We start from the raw sequence: 18708 nt of genomic DNA, 5'->3' as shown, positions 1-18708 counted from the left end.
GAGAGAGAGAGAGAGAGAGTGGGGGGGGAACGGGTAAGGGGAAAGGAGGGAGAGAGGGGGGGAGGGAGGAAGAGAGAGAGGAGAGAGAGAGAGAGAGAGAGAGAGAGAGAGAGAGAGAGAGAGAGAGAGACAGAGAGAGAGAGAGAAAGAGAGAGAGAGAAGGAGGATGGTGCGTTGCGGATGAACCTGACGGAAACACCGTGTTGTGACGCAAGCAAAGGCAAAATATATGTGATGACGCACGATTTAAAACAAGAATGATCTGAGGAGTTCCTTCTTAGCTCTCCTTGCTTTGAACTTGCTTACAGTACAGTTCATCCACAATTTATTGCCACATATTGGACTTCTATGGATATAAACATTAGAAATAAAACACTAATTGCACTTCCAAAACAGTTTCTTAGTGATATTTTTCATACGTATGAAGATTTTCATATGAACAATATATGGCTGCACATAATTTCACTATTCTTTTAAAACCACAGCCATAGCATTGGCCGAACAGAGATTTGTGCATTTGCTGTTGCTTTCTAATGGTATTTTAAAAGTATTCATATTTTTATCCCATTTTAAAGTAAAAACTAATTTATTATGGCAAAGTTATGAGGATGTTCACTGAGAATCTAAGATTGAAAAACATATTGTCGTTATTTCTCTTTTATGTATAATGCTTTTTTCCCCACCTCTGAGCTGCCAATGTATAATATTAATACATACAAACACTTTCTCACTTGTGTGTAAACCACTGACTGTAACAAAACCGAAATCTCCAAGATTTACTTTTGCTGCTTAACCTATTTTACCATATACCTTTGAGCCTACTAATATCCTATGATATATTTTGTAAGGACATACTGTTTTTGTTGCATCAGACACCCCAAAACATGCACAATAGCAGATGCCTTGATGTAAGATGTTACTGCTGGGTCAGAGCTATTGATTCGGGCCATGAATACACTGAAGATTGCACTGAACCTGACTACTAAAGACAACGCTATTACCCACATTATTCTAATTGGCTTGCTCTCAAAACCTGCATTGCCATTTACAGAATGCTGGGACAGCTGAAATATTTCTGCATGGGTATTTTAAACTGCTATTAGCTAAATATGTTAATGTCAAATGCCAAAGGTCTGGGTTTTTATTTCAAATACCCTTTGTGCATCATCTACAGATAACCATTGTAATCATTGTTTCAATTTAAATGAATATTACTCATGAAATTTCAAATCCTTTAATATACAGTATGAAGTCTTGGGCAGCAGAAATTATTATTTTATGTGTGTAATGTATTTTATTTTGCAACCTTCATTTATTTTATTATGTGGAACTGGAGCCATGTATTTCCCTGTGACAATGCAATAAGCCAATTAATTATTACACGTAATAACATCAGAGACAAGCTTCCATAGACCATGAACACCATGAGAAAATAAAGACTTAAGCATGCATTCAGGAAGCGGGTCCTTTATTTAAAAAGTGTATGTATTTTTTTTTTTCCACTTTTTTCTGTTAACCAAAAGGAAAAAAGAATATAGGTGGTGAAACAAGAAAAAAATTATACAACACATACATCTGCATTGTATGTGCAAAGAAGTTGAGTTAACACTATGGTTATGATGATAAGATTTTTTCTTTTAATTTCTCTAGGGGCAAGTTGAAATAGACAGTCCGATTACTGGCATGGTCTTATAAAGCTGATAGAAATCAAAGAACCTAAAAGAAACCCACACTGACCAGAACAGTGCGGTGGCAATGCTAACTTCTGCTTCAATTGCTTAGGTTTGATTCCTGGGCAGGGACCCAACCCAACCACTGAGGGTTGTACAAGCCAAAACTAATCCGGAATAAAATGGGAAGGTTTTGTCAGGAAGACCATCTGGCTTTAAACCTGAATTTGTGCCTGTATATCCGTGCCAAATATGTGGACCAATGAGCTACTTGTTTCCCTAAAAGGAGCAGCCATATAGACAATCATTTGTAAACTTCCACAATATCCTTCATCTATCAATAATGCATATAACACATTGACACATTTAAAATAATTTGTGTTCTCTTAGAGAGCTTATTGAAAAGCTGTAGGCTCTTGTGCTTCTCCTGTATGACTGGAATAAGAAGGAGGTTTTGAGGTCTGCTGGCACACTGACTTCGAGCCAGAATGATATAAAGTCAAGAAGCACTTAACTTAATGAGCTGTCAGTGTCAAATATATTGCTCCTGCAATAGGTTCATCAGTGTCTGCAAGCTGAAAGAGCCAGCTGTGTTCCTGCTAATAAGAAACCATGCAGAGAAAAGCTCAGATGAAATGCTAAGTCACAATCATGACAATTAAATATTAATGTAATGCACTAATTTTATTCCACAGTTTTTTTTTGTTTTTTTTTACATTTTTTACATTAATTTAATTTATTGTATGTATTTTACAGACATACAGAAAAGAAAATACAGACATTCAGCAAAACCCCCAACATAGATAAATTTTTTGCTTACAAGACACAATTTAAAATATTTACCATGAATTATGATTTGTGTGATTCATCATCAATATAAAAAGATCTGTATGTATAGAGTCCAGTATGCAAGTCATTGGACAGTGATATAATGTGTTGTTTTGCCTCTGATTTTCAGCCGCAAAATATTGTTATAGAAAAATTATGTAGTATTTTAAAGGGCATGTGGAGTATTTACCCCAAATTGGTGCATATGCACCATATTCTAGAAATATTTTAATCTTATTTTTAAAGGTAGATTTAGTACTTACTTAAGTGCTTAGTTAGAGGTCGTTAGTCTTTGCTTAAGGGCAGCACATGACTCAGCTCTTCGATGAGCCATTGGAAGTTAATGTCATCATCGTTGTGCCAGAAAAGAATGCTTGTCTGTATATGGGAATATGACACAGACTGTGACTCACTCTATCCATCCATCCATCCATCCATCCATCCATCCATCCATCCATCCATCCATCATCTATCTATCTATCTATCTATCTATCTATCTATCTATCTATCTATCTATCTATCTATCTATCTATCTATCTATCTATCTATCTATCTATCTATCTATCTATCTATCTATCTTGTCTGATTTTGGCTTTTTTTTAAGTATTAGTACACAGAGGAAGACCTGCCAGGCATTAATTGCAGTAGTCCAGTTACATGATGACAAAGGATGGACTGAGAACTTAAATAATCACTGGATCTAAACGGTTTAAGTGTACTGTCTTGGCAGTGTGTGATGCAGAACCAAACTTAAACCTGTAAAACCTTTAATTCTCCTGGTGTAAGGTTTACACGGCACTTGCTACGTATCCTAAAGGAACACAACCCTAAAGAATGATAAGGGATTCTGTTAAAGGGTTGTAAATAAGGTTGTACTTAGTAATACTACAATAATTAAAATTTAGACTTTACAAGCAGTAATTACAAGATAAGAGGAGTTTTCTTCATTTTTTGTCATGGCAACAATCCAATATTAATGATTCAAGAGAATGGCAGTAATACTAGGTACTGCTGACCTGCATGTTTAATTTACCAAAGAATAAGTAAAGTGGATCTTGGTCTGATGGAAATAGACCTGAGACAGATTTAACTAAAAGCCTGAACAAAATGGCTTTATTTTACTTTGGGTTAGTTCCACAACAGCACTGTGAGGCAAGGGTATTTTACTTTGGGTTAGTTCCACAACAGCACTGTGAGGCAAGTACCACGACTTCTCATGACAGGAGACCAAACTGACAGGACATTTGCTACTAAAGAAAGATTTTAATGTTGGGAATCCAGACAAAATGCACGGTATGTAGAAATGTGATCATAAACTTTATGGCAAGATGTAGGTAGCCTAGTGGTTAAGGTGTTGGACTACCGAGGGGAAGGTCATGAGTTTGAATCCCAGGTCCCCCAAGCTGCCACTGCTGGGCCCCTGAGCAAGGCCCTTAACCCTCAATTGCTCAGTTATATAAATTGAAATAAATTGTAAGTCACTCTGAATAAAGGTGTCTGCTAAATGCCGTAAATGTATGTAGACATCTGACCATTACACCAATATGTGTCTATGAGCATTAAGATGGAGTTGATCCCCCTATTGCTGCTATAACAGCTTCCATTGTTCTGGGAAGGCTTCTGATATCAGTCACTGATACAAGTCTGAAGACATCCTGAAGAATTTCTGTACTTTTAATGCTTCAGATGTTTATACATTATTAATTTTAGTCAATCCTGGAGGTTAGAAGCCATAATATAGTACAACATGAGCATTTCATTCACCTGAATGGTCTTGAGATGTGTTATTTTACAGAAAATACTAAAGTCTATATGTCAGTAATCTGTAAATGTTATTGAATTGCACTGATACCTCTTTGCTGAAATCTTACACTAAAGGAAAAACTACTTGGTGAACCAACAAGTCCTAAATTATAGTGCTACATATTGCTACTATTCGTGTTTTGTAGACATTTGCTACCTCTTCATCGAGTTTAATGACGTTTAATCTTTACGTTTTACCGTTGTTTATATAGACAGCTTGCTTTCTAACGGCGGCTTCCGCGTCTGTGTTACCTAGGCAACGTCTTGTCCAATCATAATAGTCTATGAATGGTACGCGAACACTCTGACCTATCAGAGTTTATCTTGTTTGGCTTTTCAACCGTTTAAACTGCAGACACAGTGGTTGTGTTGTAGAGATTCTAACATTCGCTCACAAGAAAACGAATAAAGAGAAATAAATAAAGTCACCCAGATAAGGTAATAACAGTCATTTTGTGTCCTCCAGAAAGTCATGCTTTGTTTCTCCAACGTTGTTAGCAAGGACGCTAAAGTTAACGAGTTGTTAGGTAGCTAGCTAGGATTGCTAGCATTATATTGTTTTCATTTCCACTAGTTTTGGTTTAATAAATATTATAAACAGTATAATTATACTTTTTTTTTTTAGCATAATTATACGATAAAAAAAAAATCAACCCCGGTTTAGGTAGCTAGCTAGCAACTATGTATTCAGCTATGTATTCATAGTTGAAGCTTAAAACTTACTTAAAAGATTTTCGTTTAAGTTTTAAACCTCGAGTGAACACACTCTCTCTCACACTCACACACACACACACACACACACACACACACACACACACACACACACACACACACACACTCACATACACGCTCTTGTTATATTTTATTTAGATGTCCTCAGATGAAGGGGATCTGGACAGTCCACACCTACCTAAGGATTCAGACAGGGGCAGCTCAGTGTCTTCTGAACTTCAAGTGAGTTATTTTTCTCAAAAAAATAAAACAAAAAAGAGGGTGAGAACTTTATGGTCTCACGTGTGTTGTGTGTTGAAAAGAAATTTTAGAGCAATTTTTCAACCATGATGTCTGTTCTGAGTCTGTCATTATTTCTTTGTCCATCTTTTAATACATTAGGAGGAGTATGAAGAACTGCTTCGCTTTGCTGTAGTCACTCCAAAGTATAATCCAAGTAACCCATCACAGCTGATGAGCAGCTCGTTTTCAAGGGATCCTGCAAGACTCGAAGCGGTTCAGGGTTCGAATATTATACCTCATTACTATTCTTAGCATACTAGCGATATATTTAAATGAGTGTAGATTCACTTGGAAGCCGTTTACAAGAAGTTTATAAAATACCTTACCATATTTGCTATGATCTCTTTTAGACGTTAGAGAATCATCACCTGTAAGTGAGGTGATTTCAGCCACCTGTGCTTCACGGTTAGAAGGATCTCGACCACAGAGTCGCATTTCTGATGGTAAACCTAACGATGTATCATCAAACATCATGACAAAGGTCAGAGTTTGGTATATTTTCTGTTATTGGATGTGATTATTGCATGTTTTTTAGGGGAAGAGGTGGGGTCAAGGTCTGATGGAGGATCAGAAGTTAGACATACTGATTCTGACAAATCTGGGAAGAGCAGTCCAGGTTACGTGATCAATGTGGCGACAGAGATGTTTGTGTCAGAGGAGAACCTGAACAAGATGGAGGACATTTTGGACACATGGAGCAACAACTTGAAGGTTTGTCTTTCTTCAAAAAAAGTCATGTCTTACAAGTGCTTGTCTGCTGGTATTTGTATATAAAAAGTAGTGTCCTACAGTAAGCTGTGAGTTTATTAGTTATACCAGTCTAGTGCATTGTACATGAATCCATAAATAAGAGCATTTGCTGCCATCAATACGATCAACAGTAATGTTTAGACAGGTTTATAATTTTCAGAATATAAGTTATTCAATCAGTATCTGATAGAGATTGGATCCTCTCCAGTCTCCGTGATTACTCTGGTCCTTTCTCAAGACAATATTTAAGAAGAATCTACTTAGATCTGAGGTCAGAATCAATGATAACTGAGATGCCACTATATTTCCGGGTAAGCTGTATGAGTAGTTCAAAGGCTGTATTTAGCTCTGCTATCTGAATAACCATGTGCAATTTTATTAACTCCTCACCACATGCATTTATCACTACTGTGAATATGGCGCATAGCTGTGAAGTCTCCCGTATTTTCATCTTTGTGTAGAGCAACGTGATGACGGAGCTTCGGAAATGGAAAATAGCCTTTGTGGAGCAGCACAGACTGGAGATGACAAATCAGAGGGAAAAACATGCTGCTCATGTGGCAGGCATTAATGCAGAAATGGATAGTCTCAAAGAACTGCTCAATACCTACCAGATCTCCAATCAGCGGAAAGACGAGGCATGTAATACTCTCTACTTAGTCTGACATACGAGTTAACTAATAACTATTATGATGGTATCAAATACTGTCAAAATACAAATATAAAAGAATCCAATCTTAGTGCTTATAGTATACTGATATCAAGAGTTATTAGTATGTTGAAGAAATGTATTCAGATTCAGATTGACTCAGTGACATCCTCTCTTTGCCCTGTAGGTGATCAAGAATTTGACACGAGCGGTTGACAGGCAGCGGGAGCGGCTAGAGCTGATGAGGAGCTTCACCCAGTGGAGACACCAGCACTGTGCTGCCAAAGAGGAGGTGAACTGAGTGACAGCCCAGTAGCATGCTGAATAAAGGCCATCACCTTTCTCCACAGACCTTTATTCATTCAGCTTTAAATAGATATTTCTGCATGAGTTTGACAAGCTTTGCTTTTTTTTTTTGTCTTTGAATGGTCGCTTACTTTATGACCTCCTATTTCACTTCTCCTGAGCTAAATGTGGAAAAAATGTACTAAATGTGGATTTTTCTAATGGTGAATCTCATGCAATTTCAGGGTGCGTATAATGAATCTATTCCCCCCAAAAAAGGAACGGTATAAGACGGACAATGTTTTTCCAATCCATATGAAGTGTGTGTGTCTCTGTGTGTCATTAGCATGAACAAAAACACCAACACTTCCTTGTATTGAGAGGGAAAAATACAAAAAGCTGTTTACACAAAAATCTAAGAGCAGTTGTCAAATTACGTTAATGAACATTAATGTGACTTATGTAAAGCTGTTCTTCCATTTTTACTTTCCCGTTTTAGCTCCCCTTTATTCAACAGAATCTATGATGCCATGCACACGATTGGCAAACATCTTTAGCATTAAACCCCAAGTTCTATAATGTTTGGGTACTGCTACTTACTAGATATTCGTCATCATTCCTGGGTGAAAATGAATTTACATATCACCAGATAGCAAGGCAGTGGCAGTAAGAAAAAAACTAAGACAATATGAGAACCAGATTCAAAACTAGATTTGGGGAAAAAGTGAAATAAGGAATGATAACCTTGCCTTTAATTTTCATTATCCTACAGTATGTGTATATTTCCTTCCCTCTATGTGCACCAGGCTCAGGCGAGTAAATTGGCAGAGCAGCACTACAAACTCCAATTGAAGAAGAAGGTGTGGGCTGCCTGGCACTCGCTTATCCAAAGAGGCTGGAGGGAGAGGGCAGAGCGGGCATGCCGTGCTCGTGCTGAGGAGGTCTGTCTGCAGCTCTCTGCTGACTACGAGGCGAAACTGGGAGAGGTATAAGAATATTTACTCCTGTTTACAGTTAAAGTTTACAGATTCTAGCTTGGTGTTTGTACTGTTGGTTGTTTAATGAAAGATCCAAGGTTTAGTCGAATAGCTGACTTCAACTGGATATGTGTGTTTGTGTGTGTGCATGTCTGTGCCTGTGTATTCAGCACATAGAGGCCCTTCAGAAAGCCCAAGCTGAAATCCAAAGGCTGCACAGAGAGAAAGAGCGCTATGAAGACTCCATGAAGAAGGCATTCATGCGTGGTGTCTGCGCTCTTAACATTGAGGCACTGAGCATGTTCCACACTGCAGATACAGACAGACACGAGCAAGGTTAATCTTTCTCTCTTTAAGAAAAAAGTTATACAATAACAAATGTACAAAAACTGTGCCACTGGGCCATACAAGTCAAACATACGGCTTTGCTATTTCCAAGACATTGCAACTAATTATATTAATTATGCTCTGCATTGAATTTGATGCTCAGAAGTTTGACCTTCTGAGCTGCTTTTATTGCTTTATTCATTCAGCTTCTGTGAGATACACTATGATACAACACTATTTATGCCAGTACATATAAGTATCCTATATTGTAACTAATACTGATGCTGCAGCCATGTGCTTAAATTGATCTTACTTTTATCTCTCAAAGATATAAGGTAGTTTTGGGAAAAATATAAGCTACAATTGAATGACAGTATAGCAACAAGGTTTATTTTGGTCTCTAATAGGCCCACAGAGTTATTAATGAATTGATTTCACTGAAGAAGGATGGCAGTGAAGTGAGCTATTGGTAGTTATCCCACTAGTGCTATTCATATCTGTGATTTAATACATGAGGCTGTCTTTTCATGTCATGCGCCACATATTCTTTTTAATGAATAGCTCTCTTAGTTGGGTATGACTGAAACTAAAAAAGTCAAAAGTGATTTTGAATTGAATGGCTGTGAAAGTTTTTGTTGTGCTGGGGTAAATATGGGGTGGATTTGTTTTCATCTTTTTTTGCAGATGGATGTGAACCGTAACAGAATAAATGTTTATTTTCCCTTAAGATGCACCACCCTCAGGAGACGAACCCAGTTCTAGCTCGATGGCCAGCCGTCCTCTCTTTACTGCATCTTCTGCACGTCTGAGCCCAGTCAGCATGGAGACTCCAGTGCAGCCCGTCCACTCCCGCACTAATACAGACGACAGAGAAGCAGTAAGACGTGCACTCTATGAATGCTTTTTTTTCCCCCTCAAATTTTATTACCTCGACACCACACAAAAAATATGATCCTGTGCCTTGACTTATTTATCTTGTCAATCCAAGTGTTTTCTTGTTTTCTGTAGTGAGTAAAGTCTGAATCTATTATCAACTATTGAGATGCCAGTTTAGGGTTTGCATACACTCTGGTACACATAGAAAGATTACTTAGAGAATTGCTTTATAATCAGGGCTCAACATATGGTAATTGGGGAAAAAATTGGGGCTAATATCCACTAAGAATGCATTTTATTTATTTCTCTTTTTTTGCTAGCTAAATATGCTAATATGTATATGCAGACAACTTTGGTCCCCTATTTGAGTATAGATTTTACTTTGTCATATGTGAAAAGATCACTGATAGAGATTTGAACAAATTTAATCCTGACCATAACTTGCAACAGAGAGCTTGAATCCAAAAGCAAAGATATGAAGCAATCCAATCGTATTTGGTTAAAGAATGTTGTGGTTTAATTAGTAGAGTAATTAGGTTGTATTAAGGTTGTATTGTTGACACAAATGAGAAGGTGTCAGATATATATTAAGGAAAAGATGTATATAAAGTAAAAATATTTCCCAAAAGGTGCAGGAACCCCGTACAGTCTCTTGTACGCATGGCTTTTTTTTTTTTTTTAAACAGGCATTTTTACTAGCCTGAAATTTATTTCTGTGTCTAGTAGCCAATATCTATTCTGTTGCAGGATCAGTTTATCTCTCAGCCTGGCTGTAGTACAGCAGTCAGTAGGACAGATGCACTTCCTTCCACTACAGTAGTGAATCCTGCTTTGGCACCTGGAGGCATGACAAGTTCCCTTCGACAGGTAAAAAGGCAGCATCTCTGAGTATATAAATTGCAGATGCATGCTAATTCAGCATAGCTGTATAGAATCAATCAAGGAAGCATTGCATGCTGAAAAATCATTGCTGTTTTGTTTTTTTCTTTTATGTTTCTTCTCACAAGTTCCCACAGACAAGTGTACGCACAGTAACAGCTGGTCAACAGAAAGCTTCAAAGACTGTGACTGCACGTATCACTGGACGCTCAGAACTGGTCAAGACAGGCCGTAACCCTGGCAGCGTACATGTCATGGGTGTGGTTCCACCAATGAGCTCCATCGTGGTGGAGAGACACCACCCTGTCTCTCAGGTATCAAATATAGTAATTACAGTAAAACAGCAAATAAAAAAAAAAAAACAAACAAAGCACTTAAGGCAAATTTACACACCTTCCCCTTATTTATCAGGACATGTTTTTGATTTACTTGATTATTATGCCCTAGAGAGAAGAACTATTCTTGTTTTGCTATTTTAAGTATGTGTCCATGTACAGATCTTTCGTGTCCATCAGTAGGACTGTAATCAGCCACTGAAATCCAGTCAAAGTTTACAGTATTTATAAAATCATGAACAAACCTTTGGCTGACCAGAATAAACAGTACTCTATTAAACAGACATAAAATAAATAAACAGAATTTTTAACACTGGTTCATGATTTAAAAATAAAATAAAACTCTGATTTTATGTTAAAATACAGAGATTCTTTCTGACCTATATATATATATATATATATATATATATATATATATATATATATATATATATAATATATATAGCTCCTTTAGAAAGCTAGTTCCATAAAAATAAAAGCCATTTCAGCATTTTCATGTGCATTTTTCTGAGAGCTCTGTTCTGTTTCAGGTTACCATCGGTCAGGCAACAGCGGCCAAATTTCCTCGTTCTGCTCTACAGAGTCACACAGTGTCCAGCACTAAAAGCTCCAGCCAGCCCAGGGGACAGCCGTCCTCTGCATTTCACATCCACTCCATTAAAGTAGTGGACTAACACACACACACACACACACACACATAAACACACACCCTGTCATGGTAACCTACATAAATGAGTGTCACAGGAGTGACATACAATGGATTACATTTGTTAACTGACAAATTGGTGTGCCTTAGTTAAAACCTCATTTTTGAGAATCAGGGCTTTGTGTCTTTTCGTGATTGTCCATTCAGGTTAACATTACATTTTTAAAGTTTATAATCATTTATTAAGCATTCTGTATGTTTTAAAGTATTTTTATACTAATGAATTTTAGATATGTCTTTTTTTTTCTTTTTTTTTTTAATTCATGGCCTGTTTTTGTCACTATATGTGTCTGTATGTTTGTCCCTGGCTATGATATGTGTTGCGATTTCTTGGTAGTAAAGTTTAATTAATCACACATGCACAATTTTTTAAAGAGTTTGTGTGTTGGAAAAATGAATGTAAATCTTCAGTTAAAGAAACAGGTATGTTTATTAATGTATTTAATGGTACATGAAGTAAACTTGAGAAATGCTGTTGCTTCTCAAGATTTCGATGAGTGAAATAAAGTATTTTTTACATTTGGTTGACAAGCCTTCATGAAATTGTGCATTTCCGTTTACTGCTGTCCTGTCCTTCCATTCTCAGTTTTTCTGTCAGAACAGATGGGGCAGGTTTATATACAGATTGCCAGGTACGCCAATCATAAACAAATTTAGTATACATGAAGTAACAATGTTAAATCATATGAGATAAATTTTCCAAAGATCAAACAACAAACTTAACCTCACCTGCTATTTTGATATTGTCAATTGCAATTAGTCCCTGGTAGAGTTCCTTGGCTGGGTTTCCTTGAGCTACTAACACTCCATGGAGCCAAATGAGTAGCATTCTGTTTCCATGCTCCTGGTAACTGTTAGAACCTAAAGACACACCAACTAAGTGTTACAGTGTAGTCAGTCATTATCTGATGTACACTTTTCTGCTCACAGCCTTCCTGAAGATGGATCTTATTTTCTCACTGGACTTCGTTATGTCTGCATTTATGTGCAGTAAAACACACTGTTGTGATATGCTGAGATTTTTGTTAGTTGACTGCAGTGTCACCAGATTGCCTCATGTGGTTCTCAGCCAAATTTATTTGCAAAACAACTGAATAGCTATCAAAGATAGAGGTCTTTCTTACATGACTAGGGAGGTGAAAATCGGCATAAGATAAATACAATAATTTTATACAACAGCGATTCTTTGTGATTCTTTTATTAATGAAAGTTATTTAGGAGATTATTATAAGGCAAGGTTATAAGCCAAAGATTAATATTCTCCAAAATCCACACACATTTTTAAAATTTCCTCATGCTAAATAAAGTTTTCTCACCCGTCCACTGCTCCTCAATGGCTGCAATCTGCTCCTCAGTAAAGGCCCAATGCTCTGCCAGCTTCTTCCACTCGTTCTTGCTAAGAAGCCTATAGGCCAGGTTCCACAGTATACTGCGAACCTGTTTCGTCTCAGCATGGTGGTCCGGTTTAAATGTTAGCGAAAACTCATCCTGAAGGTCTTCATTAGTTTCTGCATTGGGCTAATACAATAAGGTTCAATTCTGAGAAAGGTCAGATGCTTAAAAACACACAGGTGCTGAAATAACACAGCTAGGCAAATGATCCAATAATATTCCTAGACAGTCTCTGATAGTTACTGTCCATGTTAGTTAGTTAATTGCTTATCAAAATATATTGAGAAGCCAAAAAAACAAGACAAATCTGTTGCATACGTAGCATGATATTAGATTAATCACTCAGGCAAATTTAATATAACATCTCATTTCAGAATATGAAAGGTCTCAGCGGCACATTTTGAGTACTCACCTTTCTCCAACTGAAGTATCTTTCAGCTTTTATGATCATGTCAACAACAATCACTATATCAGCTCTGGCTGCCACTCCCAAGGCTGTTTTACCTTGCTGTGGTTTAAAACAAATAGCTTCATTAGGATGCCATTATTTGGAAATTGTTGTTATCCAAATAAGGATTCAGGTACTGTATACTGTAATTTACCCTGTCTTTAATCTCCATATTTACACCAGCTTTCAGAATAATCTCAATCACATCCACCTTGCCCAATTCTGCTGCTATGTGGAGTGCTGTCTGGCCCAGCTAAAGGTGGTGAAGACATAAAATAACATGGAGTCATTTTATAAACAGATGGATGCAGTTACAAAGTCCAGAAGGAATTGAGAAGAAAGCAGGGATGGAGGGAGGGAGGGAGGGAGGGAGGGAGGGATGGATGGATGGATGGATGGATGGATGGATGGATGGAGGGAGGGAGGGAGGGAGGGAGTAATAATAATAAGTTAGAAAGGAAGTGAATGGTTTGGAATAAAGTTAGTACTGTAGGTTAAGGGAAAGAGGGATTGACCTTTTATAAGAAAGGGAATTTTGAAGGAAGTAGAAGTAGTCGTAATTAAGCACGTAAATAAGGACAGTGATGGAGAGGAGAACATTTAGAGAATGAATAATTAAAGGATGGAAGAATAAATAAAATGCATTGGTCCTTAAGAAGTTGTTTGGCAATAGTAACTTACGTGATCTGTAATATCGGTGTCACAGCAAGATTCCAGCAGAAATTCAATCACTGTAGTGTGACAGTTCTTCACTGCTAAGTGAAATGGTGTCTGTAAGTGCTATAAACATTATAGAATATTATAAAACTAACATCAGATTAAATTTATTTATGACCATGCAATTTGTTAAGAAGCATATTTCCAACACAATCTATACTATTTGCTGAACCTGTTTTATAATAGCAATACACTTGTGCCCAAAGAAAGATCTATAAAGTCATGGTATGTGGAAGATGTGATGTGGAAGAACTCAAATTGTCCAAAGTCTTGACTTAAACCCCACTGAACACCTTTGGAATGAATTGGAATACCGGTCCGTGCAACTCGTCAGTGTCTGACCTCACTAATACTCTTTTGACTGTGTGAGCACAAATCCTCTTAGCCATGTGCCAAAATCTAGTGGAAAGTCTTCCCAGAAGAGTGAAGGTTTTTATAAGAACCAAAGGGGGACCAACTCTGTGTTAATATATATGGGTTTGGAATGACCACATATGGGTACAATGGTTCATTTTCAACCTACCTTTGACCATATAGTGTACATAGATCACTGAGAAAGTGGTATATATTAATCTTACATCTTACTTAATCTCCGTAAATGCCATGACAATTCTGAATTGTTTTAAAGCTATAAGAAAAAGTTTAAAGCACTAGAGCCCTACTCCATTCCTAACCCTGACTTTCCTACAAAAAATTTCAGACAATTTTGGAAAAATAATTTACAGTGAATCTAATTTGCATTTCAGTTTTAGATATTTTACATATTTGATTACATTTAAACGTGAGTACATTCTAACTTTCACATCAGTATGATAAACATACTCCACTACCTCTATCTTTTCCTTTACACTCAAGCTTTGACACAATACCTATATAATACTTTCCTGTACTTTGCTCTACCCCTGATTATAAACTGTACATCATATTAGATTTGCACAGTCTTAAAGAAAAGTATCATAACTTGTCTGGATATAGTGAACAATTGTTTTAGCGACTTACTTGGTTTTGAACATTCATCTGAACACCATGATCAAGAAGAAGCTTCACTACTGGCATGTAGCCCTTTTCACACACACAATGGATAGGGGTTGTATTGTTCTGAAAGCAAATATCAAGAATAAAGGTCATGGTGGTAATTTGTGAAATTATGTAACTAATAAAGTGACAAAAACATAGTCTTTCAGCTTTTGCTGCTTCCAAAAGGATTTCTTACATACTGTAGTGGGAATGTTTGGGTCACAATCAGTTGTATTGTTCTGAAAGCAAATATCAAGAATAAAGGTCATGGTGGTAATTTGTGAAATTATGTAACTAATAAAGTGACAAAAACATAGTCTTTCAGCTTTTGCTGCTTCCAAAAGGATTTCTTACATACTGTAGTGGGAATGTTTGGGTCACAATCAGCTTCTAGCAGAGCCAAAACACAGTCCTCATGAGCTCCATCAGCAGCTAAATACAGTGGTGTTTCCCCAGCCTATAAACAAATGCTATATGAGTTTTCAAAGTAAAGAAGAAATTTATTCTGTGTATTATACTGTAGAGATCTGAATGCTTTATTATATAAAACACTAAGGTATTTCAGTACTACAGTAATAACATTTCCGTCAGGATTGTTGGATGATAAAAGATTGTAAACTTTAGATTTCTCTATACTTACATGATTGACTTCATTGCGGACCTCAAAGTAATCAAGCAGCAGCTGCACGGCACCAAGATGGCCATTCTTAGCAGCAAGATGCAAAGGTGTGTTTCCTTTCTGCTGAGATGTGGATAAAAACATTGCTGTGAAGTAATTTTATTGACAGCCTTGTCTTATTATGGACAAATTTCCTAGAAATTAAAAGTATATGGATGGTCAAAAGTATGTGGATCACTGTTGCTACAAAGTTGTAAGCACACAACTCTCTAGGATGTTCTTGTCTTTAGTAGCATATTATATATAATTTATTTTCACTAGAACTAAGAGGTGCAAACCTGTTCCACCATGACAATGCCCCTGTGCACTAACCGTGAAGTGAGGGCTGCAAGACAGGGTTTGTCAGGTTTAGTGTGGAACAACTCAAGTGTCCTGCACAGAGCCATGACCTTGACCATAATAAACACTTGGAACACCGACTGCACCGCAGGCCTTCTTGACCAACACCAAAGCATGACTTCACTAATAATCTTGAAGCTGAATGTGCAACTCCATGTACCAAAATTTAGTGCATAAAAAAAGACTTCCAAAAAGACTACGCATTAATCAGGACTAAATCTGTAATTAGATGTTCAACAAGGACATTTCAGTGTCAGGTCTCTAAAAAAACTTTTGGCCATATAATGTGTACCATAGTAACCAAAGATAATAAATTAGATTTGCTAGACAAATAATTACATATAACAAATTAAAAAGCATAATAATATAAACACATTTATTTATTAATTTGGCACTACAATAGCAGAATCAATCATATATCTTTGCCGTTTATAATGAAGGGCCTTTCTGTAAGACAGAACACACTGTCAAAGATTTTATAAGAAATATGTGACATGGACCTGATTTTCCTCCATAGTGGCCATATTGTAAGGTGCCTCCATCATCATCTGCAGCATCCGCACGCAGCCATGATCTGCTGCTAGAGCGAATGGCCTGTTTCCATGCTAACACACATCAATAAATAAGTATCACTAGTGGTATAATTTAATAGATGTATTACTCATAGTAACTAAATAGTAATTAAAGTTCATTGGAACTAGTTGTATAAGTAATGTTTTATGTTTCTGGCAAAGGTTGAACATAAATATGAGACATGCAATTAATGCAAAATTTATATTTAAAAAAATGCACAAATGGTTATGCAGTAAATAAATATAAAAAGTATGTTTATATTATTAAGACAAATGACAGTACAGGCCCAGTTAAAAAAAAAAACTTTAAAAAGTGAAGTATTTAAAAGAAAATTAATGTATTAATTGTAATTGTAATTTAGTAGGAGTAATTGTTATTATTGAGTACTTTAAATTCTTTCTCTCTTTTTTTAAGAATCTGGATTGCTGGGTATTTGGCTTAAAAGCTCATGGAAATAGGGCACTGTAGTTAAAAACCAGAGAACCTCTGATTAATATTTTCATCATTTTTAATAAGAAACTGTAGCTTCTCATTAGCAGTTCGAAATAAAAGAGTAAACCATGATGTCATACGTGGTCTTCTTTGTCAAGTTCTTTCATTTGAAGGTCATCGACGATGTATGCGACGATGTCAGTGTGATTGTTTAAAGCTGCACAGTGCATCATGTTCATTCCTTCCTAAGGGCAGAATGACATGCTTTAAACTAGAATTCTGTTGTCAATAATATTTCTGTACAAGAAAAATGATACAGATAATGAATTTAGTATGATGACCACAACCTTACCAGGTTCTCAACCCTCTGATCAGCACCACCCTGCACAAGTAACTTCAGGATTTCCAAACTGCCAAACCATGCAGCGAGGTGAACAGCAGTGACTCCATGCTGTGTTTGGAGATGTAGGATAATGTAAAATTGGATGCAGTATAGTATGTCCTTAAAATCAGTGTAACTCTGAGTATTTCTGTCTCATTTGAGTGTAACATTATATGCCATACCTTGTCCTGCAAGTCTAGTTTTGCTCTTCTTTTAAGCAGTAGATCAGTAGCTTCTTTGTTTTTGCAGGCCACAGCATAGTGAAGAGCAGTTCGATTGTGCTAACGGGCAGCAAGTGTGGGTTAGAATAAATGCTAGATTAACATTAATATAGTTAATACCCAATATCACGCAATAAGTTTCCAAAAGCAGAATATTCTTAATAGCTTATTCTGAGCAACTACTCAGAAATAAGGGCAATTCAAGTGTTTGGTTCATAGATTTCTAAATAAATTCTACTCTGAATTCTCTCTCTCTCTTTTTTTTTAAAGCACTTTGTTCTGGGTTTCTTTAGAGAGTCTTGTACAACTATCAAATAACATTATTTACTTCTAAATAGCATCAACTTTCTTAAATATGTTTGCAAATGTATTAACACTGCTATTCCATGTAGAATCCTATGGGTTTTGCTAGGTAGCCTTCTGGCTAGTTAATATTAGCTAGCTATGTGGATAACTAGCTGGTTGACAACCAGCCGGTGTATATTTTGTTAGGAAATTTGAAGGTACATGTGAGTCAGCTGTTAAGTAGTGGAGTGATATGCTGCCCCTGAGGCAGATACGAGCTATAGCTTGGTGATTTTTCAAGAGCTGCATAGAATACAAACAAATAATGTTATTGACATACCACATTTTTAGCATTAACATTTACGCCTCGTCCCAGAAGCTTCATGGTTTCCACGTCGTTCCTTTTTGCTGCTTCGATGTATTCTTTTTCTGTCTCTAGCACTAGAGCAAAGAAGCAAACGACCTATAAAATGAACCATCTTGGCTGTTTGGGCTCTCATACATATTGACGAGAGTACACAAAAACAGTATTTGTTTTAGGCGTTTACTTATGGATTTTGTGACCATTAATGATTCACTCAAGGAATTGGTGAACAATAAAATCTCCTTTCTTTTTTTATTTGTAAGAAGAACATTCCAGGAAAATAAAGTATGAGTTTAAGTTCACTTCACCATTGTCTTATTATGGAGGTTTATTATGCTAGTAGCAATCAGATCACTAAGAATACATATTCCAAAAAGAATGTTTATTATACTTAATCTCCGGCATAGACTGTACCAAACCTACGTCCCTATCAAAATGATCAAAATCAATTCAACTTTAAAAGTGTTTCATGCTGCTTCTAAGTAAGTTTACTTACACATCTCCACATGATCGAAATCTTTGTCTGCCTCTGGCTCTTTCTGGAGGACAAAATCCGTGAAATCTTTAACATGATCTGAATTAAGCCATGTTTTAGGATTCAAGTTTTCCTTTTTCATCAAGGGATGCTTCATTATTCTGCTTTTCAATGCTAAAACTCTGTCCTCCATGGTGTTTTGAATGCAGTGGAAGCTCTTTGCTTTTAACAGAAACTTTTATGAAGTGGTTCGGTTTATTTACTGAAGGGTGGTTACACCCAAGG

The 18708-nt window shown here is 36.6% G+C and overlaps 2 protein-coding genes across 5 annotated transcripts; one reads left to right on the top strand and one right to left on the bottom strand.

Annotated features, from left to right (window-relative positions):
- The first annotated feature begins 4587 nt into the window (after nucleotides 1-4587).
- poc5 (POC5 centriolar protein homolog (Chlamydomonas)) lies at nucleotides 4588-11618 on the top strand. Its single transcript, XM_027138609.2, has 13 exons — nucleotides 4588-4739; nucleotides 5172-5255; nucleotides 5415-5535; nucleotides 5666-5758; nucleotides 5851-6026; nucleotides 6527-6703; nucleotides 6902-7006; nucleotides 7806-7985; nucleotides 8147-8312; nucleotides 9032-9180; nucleotides 9927-10046; nucleotides 10187-10372; nucleotides 10924-11618. Exons 2-13 carry the CDS (start codon nucleotides 5172-5174, stop codon nucleotides 11065-11067), a joined length of 1701 nt encoding a protein of 566 aa, XP_026994410.2. The 5' UTR covers nucleotides 4588-4739; the 3' UTR covers nucleotides 11068-11618.
- Nucleotides 11537-18666, bottom strand: ankdd1b (ankyrin repeat and death domain containing 1B). Of its 4 annotated transcripts, none has more exons than XM_027138604.2 (16): nucleotides 18445-18665; nucleotides 17925-18025; nucleotides 17261-17359; nucleotides 17049-17147; nucleotides 16837-16941; nucleotides 16192-16296; nucleotides 15314-15415; nucleotides 15032-15130; nucleotides 14874-14912; nucleotides 14656-14754; nucleotides 13621-13719; nucleotides 13094-13192; nucleotides 12904-12999; nucleotides 12416-12617; nucleotides 11829-11960; nucleotides 11537-11690 (listed from the first exon to the last, which is right to left on the bottom strand). In XM_027138604.2, the coding sequence occupies exons 1-16, from the start codon at nucleotides 18614-18616 to the stop codon at nucleotides 11635-11637; spliced, it is 1704 nt and encodes a 567-aa protein (XP_026994405.2). In that variant the 5' UTR covers nucleotides 18617-18665; the 3' UTR covers nucleotides 11537-11634. The 4 variants fall into 4 exon arrangements, with proteins under 4 accessions (XP_026994405.2, XP_026994407.2, XP_026994408.2 ...); XM_027138606.2 differs by having other exon boundaries at nucleotides 15314-15412; XM_027138607.2 differs by lacking the exon at nucleotides 14874-14912 and having other exon boundaries at nucleotides 18445-18666.
- Between the last annotated feature and the right edge of the window lie 42 nt (nucleotides 18667-18708).

Source organism: Tachysurus fulvidraco, chromosome 9 (genome assembly GCF_022655615.1).
Source record: "Tachysurus fulvidraco isolate hzauxx_2018 chromosome 9, HZAU_PFXX_2.0, whole genome shotgun sequence".
NCBI lineage: Eukaryota > Metazoa > Chordata > Actinopteri > Siluriformes > Bagridae > Tachysurus > Tachysurus fulvidraco.
This window is presented reverse-complemented; position numbering and strand designations above follow the sequence as displayed.